General features: G+C 46.0%; 3 protein-coding genes across 3 annotated transcripts in view; 1 reads left to right on the forward strand and 2 right to left on the reverse strand.

The window, feature by feature from the left end:
- Positions 1–15,592, forward strand: part of TMEM116 (transmembrane protein 116) — a 142,281-nt gene that overhangs the window by 101,224 nt on the left and 25,465 nt on the right. The gene's annotated exons all lie outside the window — the stretch shown is intronic.
- On the reverse strand, positions 842–4,662 carry LOC133228918 (disintegrin and metalloproteinase domain-containing protein 1a-like). The gene has a single exon (XM_061384998.1). The coding sequence runs from the start codon at positions 4,262–4,264 to the stop codon at positions 1,412–1,414; it is 2,853 nt and encodes a 950-aa protein (XP_061240982.1). The 5' UTR covers positions 4,265–4,662; the 3' UTR covers positions 842–1,411.
- LOC133228924 (disintegrin and metalloproteinase domain-containing protein 1a-like) lies at positions 12,159–15,206 on the reverse strand. The gene has a single exon (XM_061385009.1). It carries the CDS (start codon positions 15,167–15,169, stop codon positions 12,605–12,607), a length of 2,565 nt encoding a protein of 854 aa, XP_061240993.1. The 5' UTR covers positions 15,170–15,206; the 3' UTR covers positions 12,159–12,604.

Consider the following 15,592-nt stretch of genomic DNA (forward strand, 5'->3'; position numbering starts at 1 on the left):
CCTTCACAAATGGGTTCGGGCCCATCTTTTGCATTTTGACTCCACTGGAATAAGCTTTCACCCCCATGCATCCATCCAAACTGCCAGCTCCGGAATGTCAGTGGATAAACAACTCTCCGTTGTCAAATCAAATGATCAACATGAGGCCCTCAGGCTATGGACCTACCAGCAACTTTTAAAGATAATGGGTGGGTTCTGACTTGCTTTTTAAAAGAATCACTCTGTCTGCTGGGTGGAAAATAGACTACTGTGGGAGCAGAGAGGTCAGGTAAATACTTGTGCATTTGTCTAGGAGACAGTGATGGTGACACAGGCTCCACTCCTTACCAACTCTAGAGTAGAACTCTCCAGCCTCTGTTTCTTCGTATTCACGATGGAGTCTCATATTGTGCACGGGAGGATGAAATTAAGGGTGCGTGTAGAGTACTTAGCACCGTGTCAGTGATGTTACGTGTGCTTGGGGGTATTGCTAGGGGTAGAGCATCTGACTGCACACACTGTCTTGCGTAGAGTTGGTGATGTTACATGTGCTTTGTTCTCTCTTTACACACAGTTGACCCCCCTCCAAAGCTCTGTTTCTTTAGACTGTCAATCAGCAATATATTAACTTAAAAATCAGAAATAAACATAAGTGGAAAAACAGAGAAAAAAAATCAATAATTATTAATTCCAGCTGAACTCCACTCTAGACAAGGTTGTCTCTTGCCTCAGTGCTCTCCTTCCCTCATGCACCACCCCAATGCATCCAAGGTGATCAGATCCCCCTGGAGCAGATGTAGCCCCTTCCAAAAGAGCTGAAAAATAAAGAAGCCCCAAGGACTAGGCACTATGGAGTCTGAAGTGATGCTTCTTAAAATAGCTTTTTATTTAAAATCATTTCCTATTCATGAATAGTAATTGTTGAAGCAAATTAGATTACTGAACAGATAACATTCTTTAAATAATACGTATGAGTGGGATGAATGATCCTGTGATAATCTAAGGTGCAAATAATAGTGTATATCAAACAGTGCAGATGGAAGATAGTATGCTGTGAACAGTAATTTCAGGTCAGAAATTGGCCCAACTAAAAGATGACATTGATAAGTATGATTCATGAGGAGAACTTACATAAAATTGTTTCGTGAAATGGGAAAAAAGCGAAAGTGTAGAATATTTTACATATGAGTTCACATATGAATATATAACCAAATTAATAAAATGAATACTGAAAACCTTGTCATCCTGTTCCTATGTTGTTATGTTTCTATAGACTATCCCTGTCAAAGTTACAGGGTCCATCAGTTGTCACTTCACCTTTGCTTCTGTGAGTGCCTTATTCCCACTCAGTGCTTGAGACATTTGATACTTTTGAATTCTTCCTCCAGTACACTTCTGCCTTTGGTTATCCTTGTCCTTCACCTGCTGCCTCTTATGATAATGGCTGTCCTGGTGGTGAGGCCTCCGGTGGGGGCGCCTCCGGTGGGGGGGGAGCCTCCGGTGGGGGGGGTGCCTCCGGTGGGGGTGGCACCGGTGCGGGTGCCTCCGGTGGGGGCGCCTCCGGTGGGGGGGGCGCCGGTGCGGGTGCCTCCGGTGGGGGTGCCTCCGGTGGCGGTGCCTCCGGTGGGGGGGGCGCCGGTGCGGGTGCCTCCGGTGGGGGTGCCTCCGGTGGCGGTGCCTCCGGTGGGGGTGGCGCCTGTGTGGGTCCCTCTGGTGGGGGTGCCTCTGGTGGGGGTGGTGCCTGTGTGGGTCCCTCTGATGTGGGTGCTTCCGGAGGTGGTGCCCCTGGCGGCGATGGCTCTGGTGGCGGGCCCTGCTCTGGTGGCGGGCCCTGTTCTGGTGGGGGATCCTGCTCTGGTGGGGGGCTCCCTTCTGACCCCTCTTGTATCCCCACTGGGAGGAGCTCCATTATGAATACCTCACTACTGGTTTCCTCTGTAGTCTCATCTGAGATACCCCCTGGGGTCTCTACTGATTCAATTCCAGTCCTGAGGCTAATAAATAGTATTGCAATTATCAAAAGTACTAAAAGTAGTGAAGGGACTATGAAAACAACGTTGCCAATACCTTGAATCTCATAACTGCGTCTCTTTGGAGTTTCACTTTCACCTCCACTTGAAAGCTGAATTGATATCCTAGGAGGACCACTGTCTACACTACCACCTTCTCCTGGATCTTTGCAGTCGGGGGGCGCATAGCCATCCTCACAGTGGCAGTGCCTAAAATTGTTGCAAACTCCTTTCCCGTTACACAGTTCTGTTGTCTCACAGTTGTACCCAAGTGAGGTGTAATCAGTACACAAGTGATTCATGCAGACTTTGTGTGGGGCACAGAGAGTGCCAGTGTGTGCATCTCCATCATCAGGGACATCAGCAGTGCCATAGGCATCCATGCTCCAGCACCAGTCATCTTTGTGAGCGACCTGGATCAGTGTATGATTGGGTTTGAGTTGTGGTATCTCTCTAACATTTGTACATATAAGTTTGCCACAAAATATGTTATCATCTGCACACTTCAGATATGTTAACCTCGGTGAGCTGGTGGTACCACAGTTTCCAAACCGGTCCCCTCTTGTGTTCATTGAAACGTAACACATTTCTGGGGCAGACCTTGCAGGGGACCCGTATATATCCATGCACTGATTGTCAGGGTTCTTACACCGACCTCCAGCACAGTAGTGAATTCTGTCACACATGGTACCATCTAGCTTATAGCTGTCTCTGGGACATTCTCCCGAGGAACCATTACAATACTCTGGGAGGTCACACTCTCCCAGAGCAGCACGGCACATGAATCCCTGGTATCTCAGGCGACATTTATCACAGCAGAGTCCATCACTACATTCTGCATGCTCTCTCAGCTGACATCTGGTGTCACAGCATGGGTGCCTTTCACAGTTAGAACCACAGTCACACTGCTCAGGTCCTTCTACAATGCCATCGCCACAGTGGGAAGCCCTCCGTAAGCGGCCTTTGTGCCCAGGCTTGTTGAACAGGCAGGCCCCCTTGTGTTCCCAGAGGAACCGGTGGAAGAAGTCAGAGCTGCAGTTGCTGAAGCCACTTTCTTTAGTGATGTTTTCACGCATGAGGCAGAAGGGCCGGTCTTTACAGATGCAGGCCGGATGGTCGTGCCGAATACCCAAGTTGTGTCCGAGCTCATGGACCATGAGCGCTGCAAACAGGAGGACATCCTCGTGGTGGAAGGATTCCACGGCTGCCGCAAAATCACTGGAGCAGGCACCACTGAGAAATGCCTGCCCCGTATCCTCTCTAGGATGCTGTCCCACGATCATGTGGGCAACATCATGCTTCACACGATGGAAGAGCTTCTCTTGTCTCCAGCTGTTGAAATTCCTGAGTGCAACTTGCAGGTCCACGGGGACCTCTGTGAGGTCCCCCTCCGTCCAAATCTCCATTCCAGCCAGCACCACCTCTGTGTTTATTCCCCTTGTGAAGCTGTTGGCCAGAGCGATGATGTCCATTACTCTCTGGACTGTCTGATTGACGTCACTGCCCCACATTTGGAACCGCTGGTTGTTGACCACGACAAACATCTCCACGTACTTGGTATGTGACCACAAGTCGGATGGCACCTGCCAGCTGTGAGGCTTGCCGCTCTCTGGTCGCCGGCTGGTGGACGCCACTTGGCTGTCTTTGGACGTGACGCCACAGGAGACTCGAGCTTCGTGGGCCATGGCGTACAACAGGTGTTCAAACCGTTTGGAAGAGTGCACGGGCTCAAGGCCATAGGATTTTCCCTCCTTAATCAGGAGGCCCCTGAGGCCTGAACAGGTGTTGACAGAAACAAAAGAACCTGGGACTCCTTCTATGTAGCCTTCGTAGTGACAGTCCCGCGAGATGAGAGGCATTTCTTGCCCCAGGATGCCATCGTGGTAGCTGAAGACCGGGAAGTTATCCACAAAGTAGTCTGTCTTCAGCGTCAGGTGAATCAGCTGCCTCTGGCCCTGCATAAATAGCACATAGGAGAGCTTTTCCACTTGGTCTTCCCTTCCTTCCACTGTCAGACTCTTGGGAATGACTAGTTCATAGGAAGAGTGATGTGGTGAGCCCAGGTCACAGTACAGGCTTGGCAGAGAAATCAGTACCAAGAACAACAGGATCCCCAACCTGGCACATGAAAGTCCTGGCACCAGGGCCAGCCTCAAGCCCTTCATGTGAGGAGCCCAAGTTTGAAGCATTCTGATAGCCTCAGACATAGCCAGTTGCCTTTTCCATAGAGAAGGCAGTACAGAGGCAGAGTCTCTCACAGACGCTGCCACTGACATGGCCCTAGTGAATCAGTTGATGATGCAGGGCTTGTGTCCAGCAGCAGCAGCAGCTCTCCCTGACACACAGACCCTCTGCCACAGGTACTCACTTCAGATCTATTCTGGCTGCATGCAGGGCGGCTCTTGCCTGCCTCTCAGAGGTCAGCCTCTGGCTGTGTCCTTTCTAGTCTTTTGGATCTCTCTGTTATGCTTCAAATAGTCTTTTCTCTGTGACTTCCCTCCACACCCTCAACTCCAGTGGTTAAGGTCTTCCTGACGTTAGGAAGAGCTGTAATCATGAAGAGGGACTGCAGACTCTAAAATGCAAGACTGTACCTTGAGAAAGGAAACAAAACCTCCATATCTTCTTGAGTTGGACCGCATGGAACACCCCTCCCCCACTCTCCCATCGTCCGTTGCTCAGCTGACTCCTAATGTTCTAGACCAGGAGGCTTGGACGTCTTCAGTGGGCACGCTCCATTGCCCGTTTCCTCTCTCCTAAAGCTCTTGTTCTGTATCACATGGAGATTGTAACTAGATGTAACATGGCATTATAGATGCGATGCACAACAGACCAATCTGTTAGATAAAGCCAGTGTGGTACCTGCCTTGTGCCCCCAGATAGATAAACCCCAGTGTGCTGGTCACCCGTGGGACAAATGACATTCCCTACTTTTAAGAAAACATCATCAGCATTCAGTTTCTCAAGTTGTGTTTCTAACACAGTGTGTATTTATGACACTAAAAGTGTGTATGGGAGATGCCAGCAGAGCAGTCTCCCCGTTGTGCAGTTATCATGGGAACCTTGGTGGTAAGTATCTCCAGACCTATTACCATTCTTGGGCTGGTCTTGGCAGAGCAGTATCTTAAGACCATGCCTGTTGAAGACTAGGAATCCTGAAGTCTCCCCTGTGTTTGTATATGACTTCCATGTGTTCAGTGGCCACTTCTGTTTGTTCCTCGTTATACACTCTCCCAGGTCTAGAAGAGTGCTTGTTCAAGAGTAGACGAACAAGAATTATTGAATGACTATATAGCTCCCAGGTATGGTTGCTGTGGTGTCTCACTTGCTGTATCTTCTGTGTTTCTACTCGGCTTCGTGCCTGCCCTGAATATCTGTAAATGTCTTCAGAAAAACGCACGAAAACCTTGCTGGCACAGACATGATCTCAAAATGTACTTCTTTCTACGTTTTGCTGTCCAGTTCACTCTCCTAATTTCTTCTGGCCTCATATTTCACTGAGAAAAATATTAATAGAAGCAATCAAAAGGATGCCTCCACATATAAACACTAGCTGAGTCCACCACCTGTATCTAAATGCTCCCCCCACTATCGTGAATAAATTGTCCTTGCTCCCGTCTAAGACCAATCCTTTTACTTGTGTGTGAGGTATCCTTCCCTTTTAATTTCTCATGGACTTCATTCATTCTTACCTTTCTCCCTTCTCTCTTTTACATCTTGGGCATCTGTTTGTCTGCTGGATGCAGTCTTACTATTTGCTGTAATTTCTCACCTTTATAAAAACCATCCCTCTCAGCCCACAGCACCTTCCAGTCACCATCTAGTTTCTCCTTTTCTGTTTTACAGTGAAATTCTTTGAAACAGTGTAGAGACATTCTGTTCCAGTTTGTACCACTCCTTTCTTTATTTTCTCAAATGTTTTTTATTTTGATCCTAACACAGTCACAAAATATGCATAGAGCATAAATGTGCTTTTCAGTGAATTAGTATTAAATAAAATGAGAAAGGCAGTACCTTTGATCTCACATATCTGAGGTTCCACAAATAGCCAAGGTCATGGAGACAGAACGTAGAATACAGGTTACCCTGGGTAGGGAAGTAGAGGAATGGGGAGTTCTTGCAGACTTTCAGTTTAGGATGATGAAAAATTCTGGAAGTGGGTATTGACGATGGTGGCACAACAACATGAATGAACTTAATACCAGTGAACTGTGCACTTCAAAATGGTTAAGATGGTTAATTTAATATTGTGTGTATTTTACTGAAAAAGAGAAATAGCAAGGAAGGGAGGGAGGGTGAGAGAGAGAAACAGCTGTGTTAAGTACAGCCCTGATGAGGTAATCAGTACTTTTAGCTTCTTAGAAGTCACCTGCGTGCCATTGCCAATCTCATGCCCTCCTGCTTCAGAGAGATCATGATCTTGTCTTTTATGATACCTACTTCCTCATCTTCTTTATTATTTTTGCTTCCTAAATGTGTGCATCCTCAAATTATATCATTTTACTTTAGTTGTCTTTTAATAACAGCTTTATTGAGATATAAAGTTACATACCAGAATGCTCATCCTTTAAAGTGTACAATTCAGTGGTTTGTAGTATGATCGAAAAGTTATGCAGTCATCACCACAAGCAATTTTGGAAGATTTTCCTCATGCCAAAATAAAACTCCCATGTCCATTAGCAGTCGCTCTCCACTCTCTGCTCCCTGCAGCCCCTGGTCACCACTACTCTCCTTCCTATCTCTATGATTTTGTCTATTCTTGACAATCCATAGCAATGGATTCCTATATTATAGTTGTAGTCCTCTGTGGTTGGCTTATTTCACCTCACATAAAGTTTTCAAAGCCGTATCATAGCAGATACCAATAGTTTATTTCCTTTGGGCAAAATAACATTTTTTTAATATTGATATATCATAGTTTTTGATTCATCAATTATGAACATCATGTGAATGCAGAGTTCCAAAGAATAGCAAGAAGAGATAAGAAAGCCTTCCTCAGCAATCAGTGCAAAGAAATAGAGGAAAACAACAGAATGGGAAACACTAGAGATCTCTTCAAGAAAATTAGAGATACCGAGGGAACATTTCATGCAAAGATGGGCTTGATAAAGAACAGAAATGGTATGGACCTAACAGAAGTCAGAAGATATTAAGAAGAGGTGGCAAGAATACACAGAAGAACTGTACAAAAAGATCTCCCCGACCAAGATAATGACGATGGTGTGATCACTCACCTAGAGCCAGACATCCTGGAATGTGAAGTCAAGTGGGCCTTAGAAAGCATCACTAAGAACAAAGCTAGTAGAGGTGATGGAATTCCAGTTGAGCTATTTGAAATCCTGAAAGATGATGCTGTGAAAGTGCTGCACTCAATATGCCAGCAAATTTGGAAAACTCAGCAGTGGCCACAGGACTGGAAAAGGTCAGTCTTCATTCCAAAGAAAGGCAATGGCAACGAATGCTCAAACTACCACACAATTGCACTCATCTCACAAGCTAGTCAAGTAATGCTCAAAATTCTCCAAGCCAGGCTTCAGCAATACGTGAACCGTGAACTTCCAGATGTTCAAGCTGGTTTTAGAAAAGGCAGAGGAACCAGAGATCAAATTGCCAACATCCGCTGGATCATGGAAAAAGCAAGAGAGTTCCAGAAAAGCATCTATTTCTGCTTTACTGACTATGCCAAAGCCTTTGACTGTGTGGATCACAACATACTGTGGAAAATTCTGAAAGAGATGGGAATACCAGACCACCTGACCTGCCTCTTGAGAAACCTATATGCAAGTCAGGAAGCAACAGTTAGAACTGGACATGGAACAACAGACTGGTTCCAAATAGGAAAAGGAGTACGTCAAAGCTGTATATTGTCACCCCGCTTATTTAACTCATATGCAGAGTACATCATGAGAAACGCTAGGCTTGAAGAAGCACAAGCTGGAATCAAGATTGCTGGAAGAAATATCAATAACCTCAGATATGCAGATGACACCACCCTTATGGCAGAAAGTGAAGAGGAACTCAAAAGCCTCTTGATGAAAGTGAAAGAGGAGAGTGTAAAAGTTGGCTTAAAGCTCAACATTCAGAAAACGAAGATCATGGCATCTGGTCCCATCATTTCATGAGAAATAGATGGGGAAACAGTGGAAACAGTGTCAGACTTTATTTTGGGGGGCTTCAAAATCACTGCAGATGGTGTGTGCAGCCATGAAATTAAAAGACGCTTACTCCTTGGAAGGAAAGTTATGACCAACCTAGACATTACTTTGCCAACAAAGGTCCGTCTAGTCAAGGCTATGGTTTTTCCAGTAGTCATGTGTGGAAGTGAGAGTTGGACTGTGAAGAAAGCTGAGCGCCGAAGAATCGATGCTTTTGAACTGTGGTGCTGGAGAAGACTCTTGAGAGTCCCTTGGACTGCAAGGAGATGCAGCCAGTCCATCCTAAAGGAGATCAGCCCTGGGTGTTCTTTGGAAGGACTGATGCTGAAGCTGAAGCTCCAATACTTTGTCCACCTGATGCGAAGAACTCACTCGTTGGAGAAGACCCTGATGCTGGGAAAGATTGAAGGCGGGAGGAGAAGGGGACGACAGAGGATGAGATGGTTGGATGGCGTCGTCAGCTCAATGGACATGAGTTTGAACAAGCTCCGGGAGTTGGCTGATTGACAAGGAAGCCTGGCGTGCTGCAGTCCATGAGGTTGCAACTTAGCGACTGAGTAACAACAACAACCCCTCACATAATTTGCCCTTTTAAAACAGGGTGTCTTGTTGAGTTGTAAGAGTTCTAAATGTTTCATGGGTACTAGCTGACCTCCGTCAGTATGTAATTTACAAATGTTTTCTCCGATTCTGTGGGCTTTTGCACTTTCTCAATGGTTACCTCTTAGAGTGGAAAATTATCTCATTTTTTTCTTTGGATTTTTTTTCATTCTGTTAAAACATTCAGAATATAAAATTTTCCATTTTAACCAATTTTAAGTGTACACGTCAGTGGTACTAAGTAACGTCCCTGGTGTGCTACATTCAGTTCAGTTCAGTCGCTCAGTTGTGTCCGACTCTTTGCGGCCCCGTGAACCGCAGCACGCCAGGTCTCCCTGTCCATCACCAACTCCCGGAGTCCACCCAAACCCATGTCCATTGAGTCGGTGATACCATCCAACCATTTCATCCTCTGTCGTCCCCTTCTCCTGCCCTCAATCTTTCCCAGCATCGGGGTCTTTTCAAATGAGTCAGCTCTTCACATCAGGTGGCCAAAGTATTGGAGTTTCAGCTTCAACATCAGTCCTACCAATGAACACCCAGGACTGATCTCCTTTAGGATGGACTGGTTGGATCTCCTTGCAGTCCAAGGGACTCTCAAGAGTCTTCTGCAGCACCACAGTTCAAAAGCATCAATTCTTACCACTGTCCATCTCCAGGACTCTTTTCGTTATGTAAAAATGAAACTATACTCATTAAAGTATAAATCCCCATTATCTTCTTTCCCTTCGCCCCTAGCAACCTCTATCCTACTTTCTGTCTGTATGATTTTACTACACAAGTACATCATTTAAGTGGAATCTGACAGTATTTGTCTTCTTGCGACAAGCTTATTTCACTTAGCATAATGTCCTCAAGATCCATCCATGTTGTGGCAGTTTGCAGACTTTCCTCTTTTTTATGGGTGAATAATATTCCATTGTATGTACAGCCCACCTTTCGCTTCTCCATTCACCCCTCTGTGGGCACTCAGGTTGCTTCCACATTTTAGCTGTTGTGAATAATGCTGCTCTGAACATTACATGTATGGACATACAAAGCTCTCTTTGGGATCCTGCTTTGCATCCTTCTGGGCTTATACCTAGAAGTGAACTTGCTGGATCACATGGTCATTCTATTTTTAATATCTTTCAGGAGCTACCATACCATTCCACAGCAGCTGTAGCATTTTACCTTCCCACCAGTAGGGCACAAGTGTTCCAGTTTTCTCCACCTCCTCTCCAACATTGTTCTTTTCTGTTTTCTTTTGTTTTTGTAGTGGTCATGCTAATGGATATGAGGTGACATCTCATTGTAGTTCAGCTTGACATTTCCCTAAGGATGCGTGACATCGAGCATCTTTTCATATGCGAAAGGTCATTTGTGTATCTTCTTTGGAGAAATTTCCATTTGAGTCCTTTGCCCATGTTTTGAATCAGGCTGTGTGGTTTTTTGTTGTTGAGTTTTAGGAGTTTTCGCTATGTATTTTGGATAGTAGTTCCTTATCAGATATATGATTGGCAACTATTTTCTCTCATTCTGTGGGTGGCCTTTTCACTCTGTGAATATATAGTAATTTTGGATGCACAAAATTTAAGTATTTTCCTAAAGTCCATCTTGTCTGTTTTTCTTCGGTTTCTGTGCTTTTGGTGTCATAGCTGAGAAACCTTTGCCAAATCCAGTGCCGTGAAACTTTTGCCTTACGCTTTCTCCTATGAGGTTTATAGGAACACAGGTTTCCTGAATGGGGATTCTCCAGGAGCCTGCCAGACACACAAACTAGTAGTCATGCTATGGGTAGGCTTTTGAGGGAGCTCCAGACCGTTCTGTCCATTCTACCAGGCTGCCTGTTTTCACAGCCGTTGCAGTTGAGACGATGCAGTTGAGCTGTACTTGAGATGACTCGTGGGCACCTGAGGAGACGGCTATGGGAGTTGCGTAGTTAAAAGTTCACACACCTCACTGCTCTCACCAAGATTGAGCTGTTTTGTTGTTGTATGACCTAGACAGTTTCCACACTTGCAAAAAAGTTGACTGTGACTGTTTTTGCCAGTGTTACCACTGCTTTTGTGGAGGAGGGGGCTTCTGTAGACCCTTATTTTGACCTTTTGGAAGTGCTTCCCATTTCCCCTCTTCACTTGATATGAAGCCAGATGAATGCAGTGTTAATGCAAAGCCTCTTTAGTTCCACAGTAGTATTTAAGCTTCCTAGGTGCTTTTGTGTGCCACTGTGATTCATTCCTTTCCGTTGCTGTACTCCTCTGTTTCTCTATGTGGATCTGTCACAATTTAACGTCCATTGTATTATCTGTGAATACAACGTGGAGTTCTTTTGGAATACTGTGAACTATGCTTCTGTGTCCATTATTATCTAGTCAGAGGATGCAGATGTCAGGGTAGAAAGGTCAAGGGTATTCAGTATATGCTATTTCAAAGTGGCTGCCAGTTTACATTTCTAAAGCAATTGATGAGAGTTTCCACTGTTCCGTGGTAATACTTGGAATTTCCTTCTTCTGTAATCAGTCTTGTGAGTGTATAGTGATATCTCTCTACGGCTAGATAAGCTGCATTTCTCTGAATACTAAAGAGATTGGACACCTTCACAAATGGGTTCGGGCCCATCTTTTGCATTTTGACTCCACTGGAATAAGCTTTCACCCCCATGCATCCATCCAAACTGCCAGCTCCGGAATGTCAGTGGATAAACAACTCTCCGTTGTCAAATCAAATGATCAACATGGGGCCCTCAGGCTATGGACCTACCAGCAACTTTTAAAGATAATGGGTGGGTTCTGACTTGCTTTTTAAAAGAATCACTCTGTCTGCTGGGTAGAAAATATACTACTGTGGGAGCAGAGAAGTCAGGTAAATACCTGTGCATTTGTCTAGGAGAGAGTGATGGTGACACAGGCTCCACTCCTTACCAACTCTAGAGCAGAACTCTCCAGCCTCTGTTTCTTCGTATTCACGATGGAGTCTCATATTGTGCACGGGAGCATGAAATTAAGGGTGCGTGTAGAGTACTTAGCACCATGTCAGTGATGTTACGTGTGCTTGGGGGTATTGCTAGGGGTAGAGCATCTGACTGCACACACTGTCTTGCGTAGAGTTGGTGATGTTACATGTGTTTTGTGCTCTCTTTACACACAGTTGACCCCCCTCCAAAGCTCTGTTTCTTTAGACTGTCAATCAGCAATATATTAACTTAAAAATCAGAAATAAACATAAGTGGAAAAACAGAAAAAAAAGCAATAATTATTAATTCCAGCTGAACTCCACTCTAGACAAGGTTGTCTCTTGCCTAAGTGCTCTCCTTTCCTCATGCACCACCCTCATGCATCCAAGGTGATCAGATCCCCCTGGAGCAGATGTAGCCCCTTCTAAGAGAGCCGCAAAATAAAGAAGCCCCAAGGACTAGGCACTATGGAGACTGAAGTGATGCTTCTTAAAATAGCTTTTTATTTAAAATCATTTCCTATTCATGAATAGTAGTTGTTGAAGCAAATTAGATTACTGAACAGATAACATTCTTTAAATAATATGTAGGAGTGGGATGAATGATCCTGTGATAATCTTAGGTGCAAATAATAGTGTATATCAAACAGTGCAGATGGAAGATAGTATGCTGTCAACAGTAATTTCAGGTCAGAAATAGGCCCAACTAAAAGATGACATTGATAAGTATGATTCATGAGGAGAACGTACATAAAATTGTTTCGTGAAATGGGAAAAAAGCGAAAGTGTAGAATATTTTACATACGAGTTCACATATGAATATATAACCAAATTAATAAAGTGAATACTGAAAACCTTGTCATCCTGTTCCTATGTTGTTAAGTTTCTGTAGACTATCCCTGTCAGAGTTACAGGTTCCATCAGTTGTCACTTCACCTTTGCTTCTGTGAGTGCCTTATTCCCACTTAGTGCTTGAGACATTTGATACTTTTGAATTCTTCCTCCAGTACACTTCTGCCTTTGGTTATCCTTGTCCTTCACCTGCTGCCTCTTGTGATACTGGCTGTCCTGGTGGTGGGGCACAGGTGGGGGTCCTGCTGGTGGAGGAGCCTCCATTGGGGGTCTCTCCTCTGGTGGGGGGCCCCCTTCTGGCCCCTCTTGTATCCCCACTGGGAGGAGCTCCATTATGAATACCTCACTACTGGTTTCCTCTGTAGTCTCATCTGAGATACCCCCTGGGGTCTCTACTGATTCAATTCCAGTCCTGAGGCTAATAAATAGTATTGCAGTTATCAAAAGTACTAAAAGTAGTGAAGGGACTATGAAAACAACGTTGCCAATACCTTGAATCTCATTACTGCGTCTCTTTGGAGTTTCACTTTCACCTCCACTTGAAAGCTGAATTGATATCCTAGGAGGACCACTGTCTACACTACCACCTTCTCCTAGATCTTTGCAGTCAGGGGGCGCATAGCCATCCTCACAGTGGCAGTGCCTAAAATTGTTGCAAACTCCTTTCCCGTTACACAGTTCTGTTGTCTCACAGTTGTACCCAAGTGAGGTGTAATCAGTACACAAGTGATTCATGCAGACTTTGTGTGGGGCACAGAGAGTGCCAGTGTGTGCATCTCCATCATCAGGGACATCAGCAGTGCCATAGGCATCCATGCTCCAGCACCAGTCATCTTTGTGAGCGACCTGGATCAGTGTATGATTGGGTCTGAGTTGTGGTATCTCTCTAACATTTGTACATATAAGTTTGCCACAAAATATGTTATCATCTGCACACTTCAGATATGTTAACCTCGGTGAGCTGGTGGTACCACAGTTTCCAAACCGGTCCCCTCTTGTGTTCATTGAAACGTAACACATTTCTGGGGCAGACCTTGCAGGGGACCCGTATATATCCATGCATTGATTGTCAGGGTTCTTACACCGACCTCCAGCACAGTAGTGAATTCTGTCACACATGGTACCATCTAGCTTATAGCTGTCTCTGGGACATTCTCCCGAGGAACCATTACAATACTCTGGGAGGTCACACTCTCCCAGAGCAGCACGGCACATGAATCCCTGGTATCTCAGGCGACATTTATCACAGCAGAGTCCATCACTACATTCTGCATGCTCTCTCAGCTGACATCTGGTGTCACAGCATGGGTGCCTTTCACAGTTAGAACCACAGTCACACTGCTCAGGTCCTTCTACAATGCCATCGCCACAGCGGGAAGCCCTCCGTAAGCGGCCTTTGTGCCCAGGCTTGTTGAACAGGCAGGCCCCCTTGTGTTCCCAGAGGAACCGGTGGAAGAAGTCAGAGCTGCAGTTGCTGAAGCCACTTTCTTTAGTGATGTTTTCACGCATGAGGCAGAAGGGCCGGTCTTTACAGATGCAGGCCGGATGGTCGTGCCGAATACCCAAGTTGTGTCCGAGCTCATGGACCATGAGCGCTGCAAACAGGAGGACATCCTCGTGGTGGAAGGATTCCACGGCTGCCGCAAAATCACTGGAGCAGGCACCACTGAGAAATGCCTGCCCCGTATCCTCTCTAGGATGCTGTCCCACGATCATGTGGGCAACATCATGCTTCACACGATGGAAGAGCTTCTCTTGTCTCCAGCTGTTGAAATTCCTGAGTGCAACTTGCAGGTCCACGGGGACCTCTGTGAGGTCCCCCTCCGTCCAAATCTCCATTCCAGCCAGCACCACCTCTGTGTTTATTCCCCTTGTGAAGCTGTTGGCCAGAGCGATGATGTCCATTACTCTCTGGACTGTCTGATTGACGTCACTGCCCCACATTTGGAACCGCTGGTTGTTGACCACGACAAACATCTCCACGTACTTGGTATGTGACCACAAGTCGGATGGCACCTGCCAGCTGTGAGGCTTGCCGCTCTCTGGTCGCCGGCTGGTGGACGCCACTTGGCTGTCTTTGGACGTGACGCCACAGGAGACTCGAGCTTCGTGGGCCATGGCGTACAACAGGTGTTCAAACCGTTTGGAAGAGTGCACGGGCTCAAGGCCATAGGATTTTCCCTCCTTAATCAGGAGGCCCCTGAGGCCTGAACAGGTGTTGACAGAAACAAAAGAACCTGGGACTCCTTCTATGTAGCCTTCGTAGTGACAGTCCCGCGAGATGAGAGGCATTTCTTGCCCCAGGATGCCATCGTGGTAGCTGAAGACCGGGAAGTTATCCACAAAGTAGTCTGTCTTCAGCGTCAGGTGAATCAGCTGCCTCTGGCCCTGCATAAATAGCACATAGGAGAGCTTTTCCACTTGGTCTTCCCTTCCTTCCACTGTCAGACTCTTGGGAATGACTACTTCATAGGAAGAGTGATATGGTGAGCCCAGGTCACAGTACAGGCTTGGCAGAGAAATCAGTACCAAGAACAACAGGATCCCCAACCTGGCACATGAAAGTCCTGGCACCAGGGCCAGCCTCAAACCCTTCATGTGAGGAGCCCAAGTTTGAAGCACTCTGATAGCCTCAGACATAGGCACTTGCCTTTTTCATATAGAAGGCAGTACAGAGGCAGAGTCTCTCACTGCGACTCTCACAGAGTCAGACGCTGCCACTGACATGGCCCTAGTGATCAGGTGACGATGCAGGGCTTGTTTCCAACAGAAGCAGTTTATCTCCCTGGCATGCTGAGCCTGGGAAATTTAGCTGTTAGCCCCAGATCTATGCCGGGTCCCTACTGGGTGGGTGCTGCCCAACTCTTGAGTCTTACAGACCTTGGGGCTGTGTTTCTGTTGTTTTTCTCTCTTGGTCTTCAGTGGTTTCCTTACTATATGACCCCCTTCCAACAGCAATGGTTTTAATGGTCCATGGCTGGTTCCTCTACCCAAGTAGACGGCCTCTAATGGTTTCAAGTCAGTAGTTTTACTCAAGCAAATTATCCTGTCCTCAGCCCAGTC

Source organism: Bos javanicus, chromosome 17 (genome assembly GCF_032452875.1).
Source record: "Bos javanicus breed banteng chromosome 17, ARS-OSU_banteng_1.0, whole genome shotgun sequence".
Taxonomy (NCBI): Eukaryota; Metazoa; Chordata; class Mammalia; order Artiodactyla; family Bovidae; genus Bos; species Bos javanicus.

Coding starts and splice junctions, on each gene's coding strand:
- LOC133228918 (XM_061384998.1), bottom strand. CDS start 4,264: ATGTCAGTGGCAGCGTCTGTGAGAGACTCTGCCTCTGTACTGCCTTCT.
- LOC133228924 (XM_061385009.1), bottom strand. CDS start 15,169: ATGTCTGAGGCTATCAGAGTGCTTCAAACTTGGGCTCCTCACATGAAG.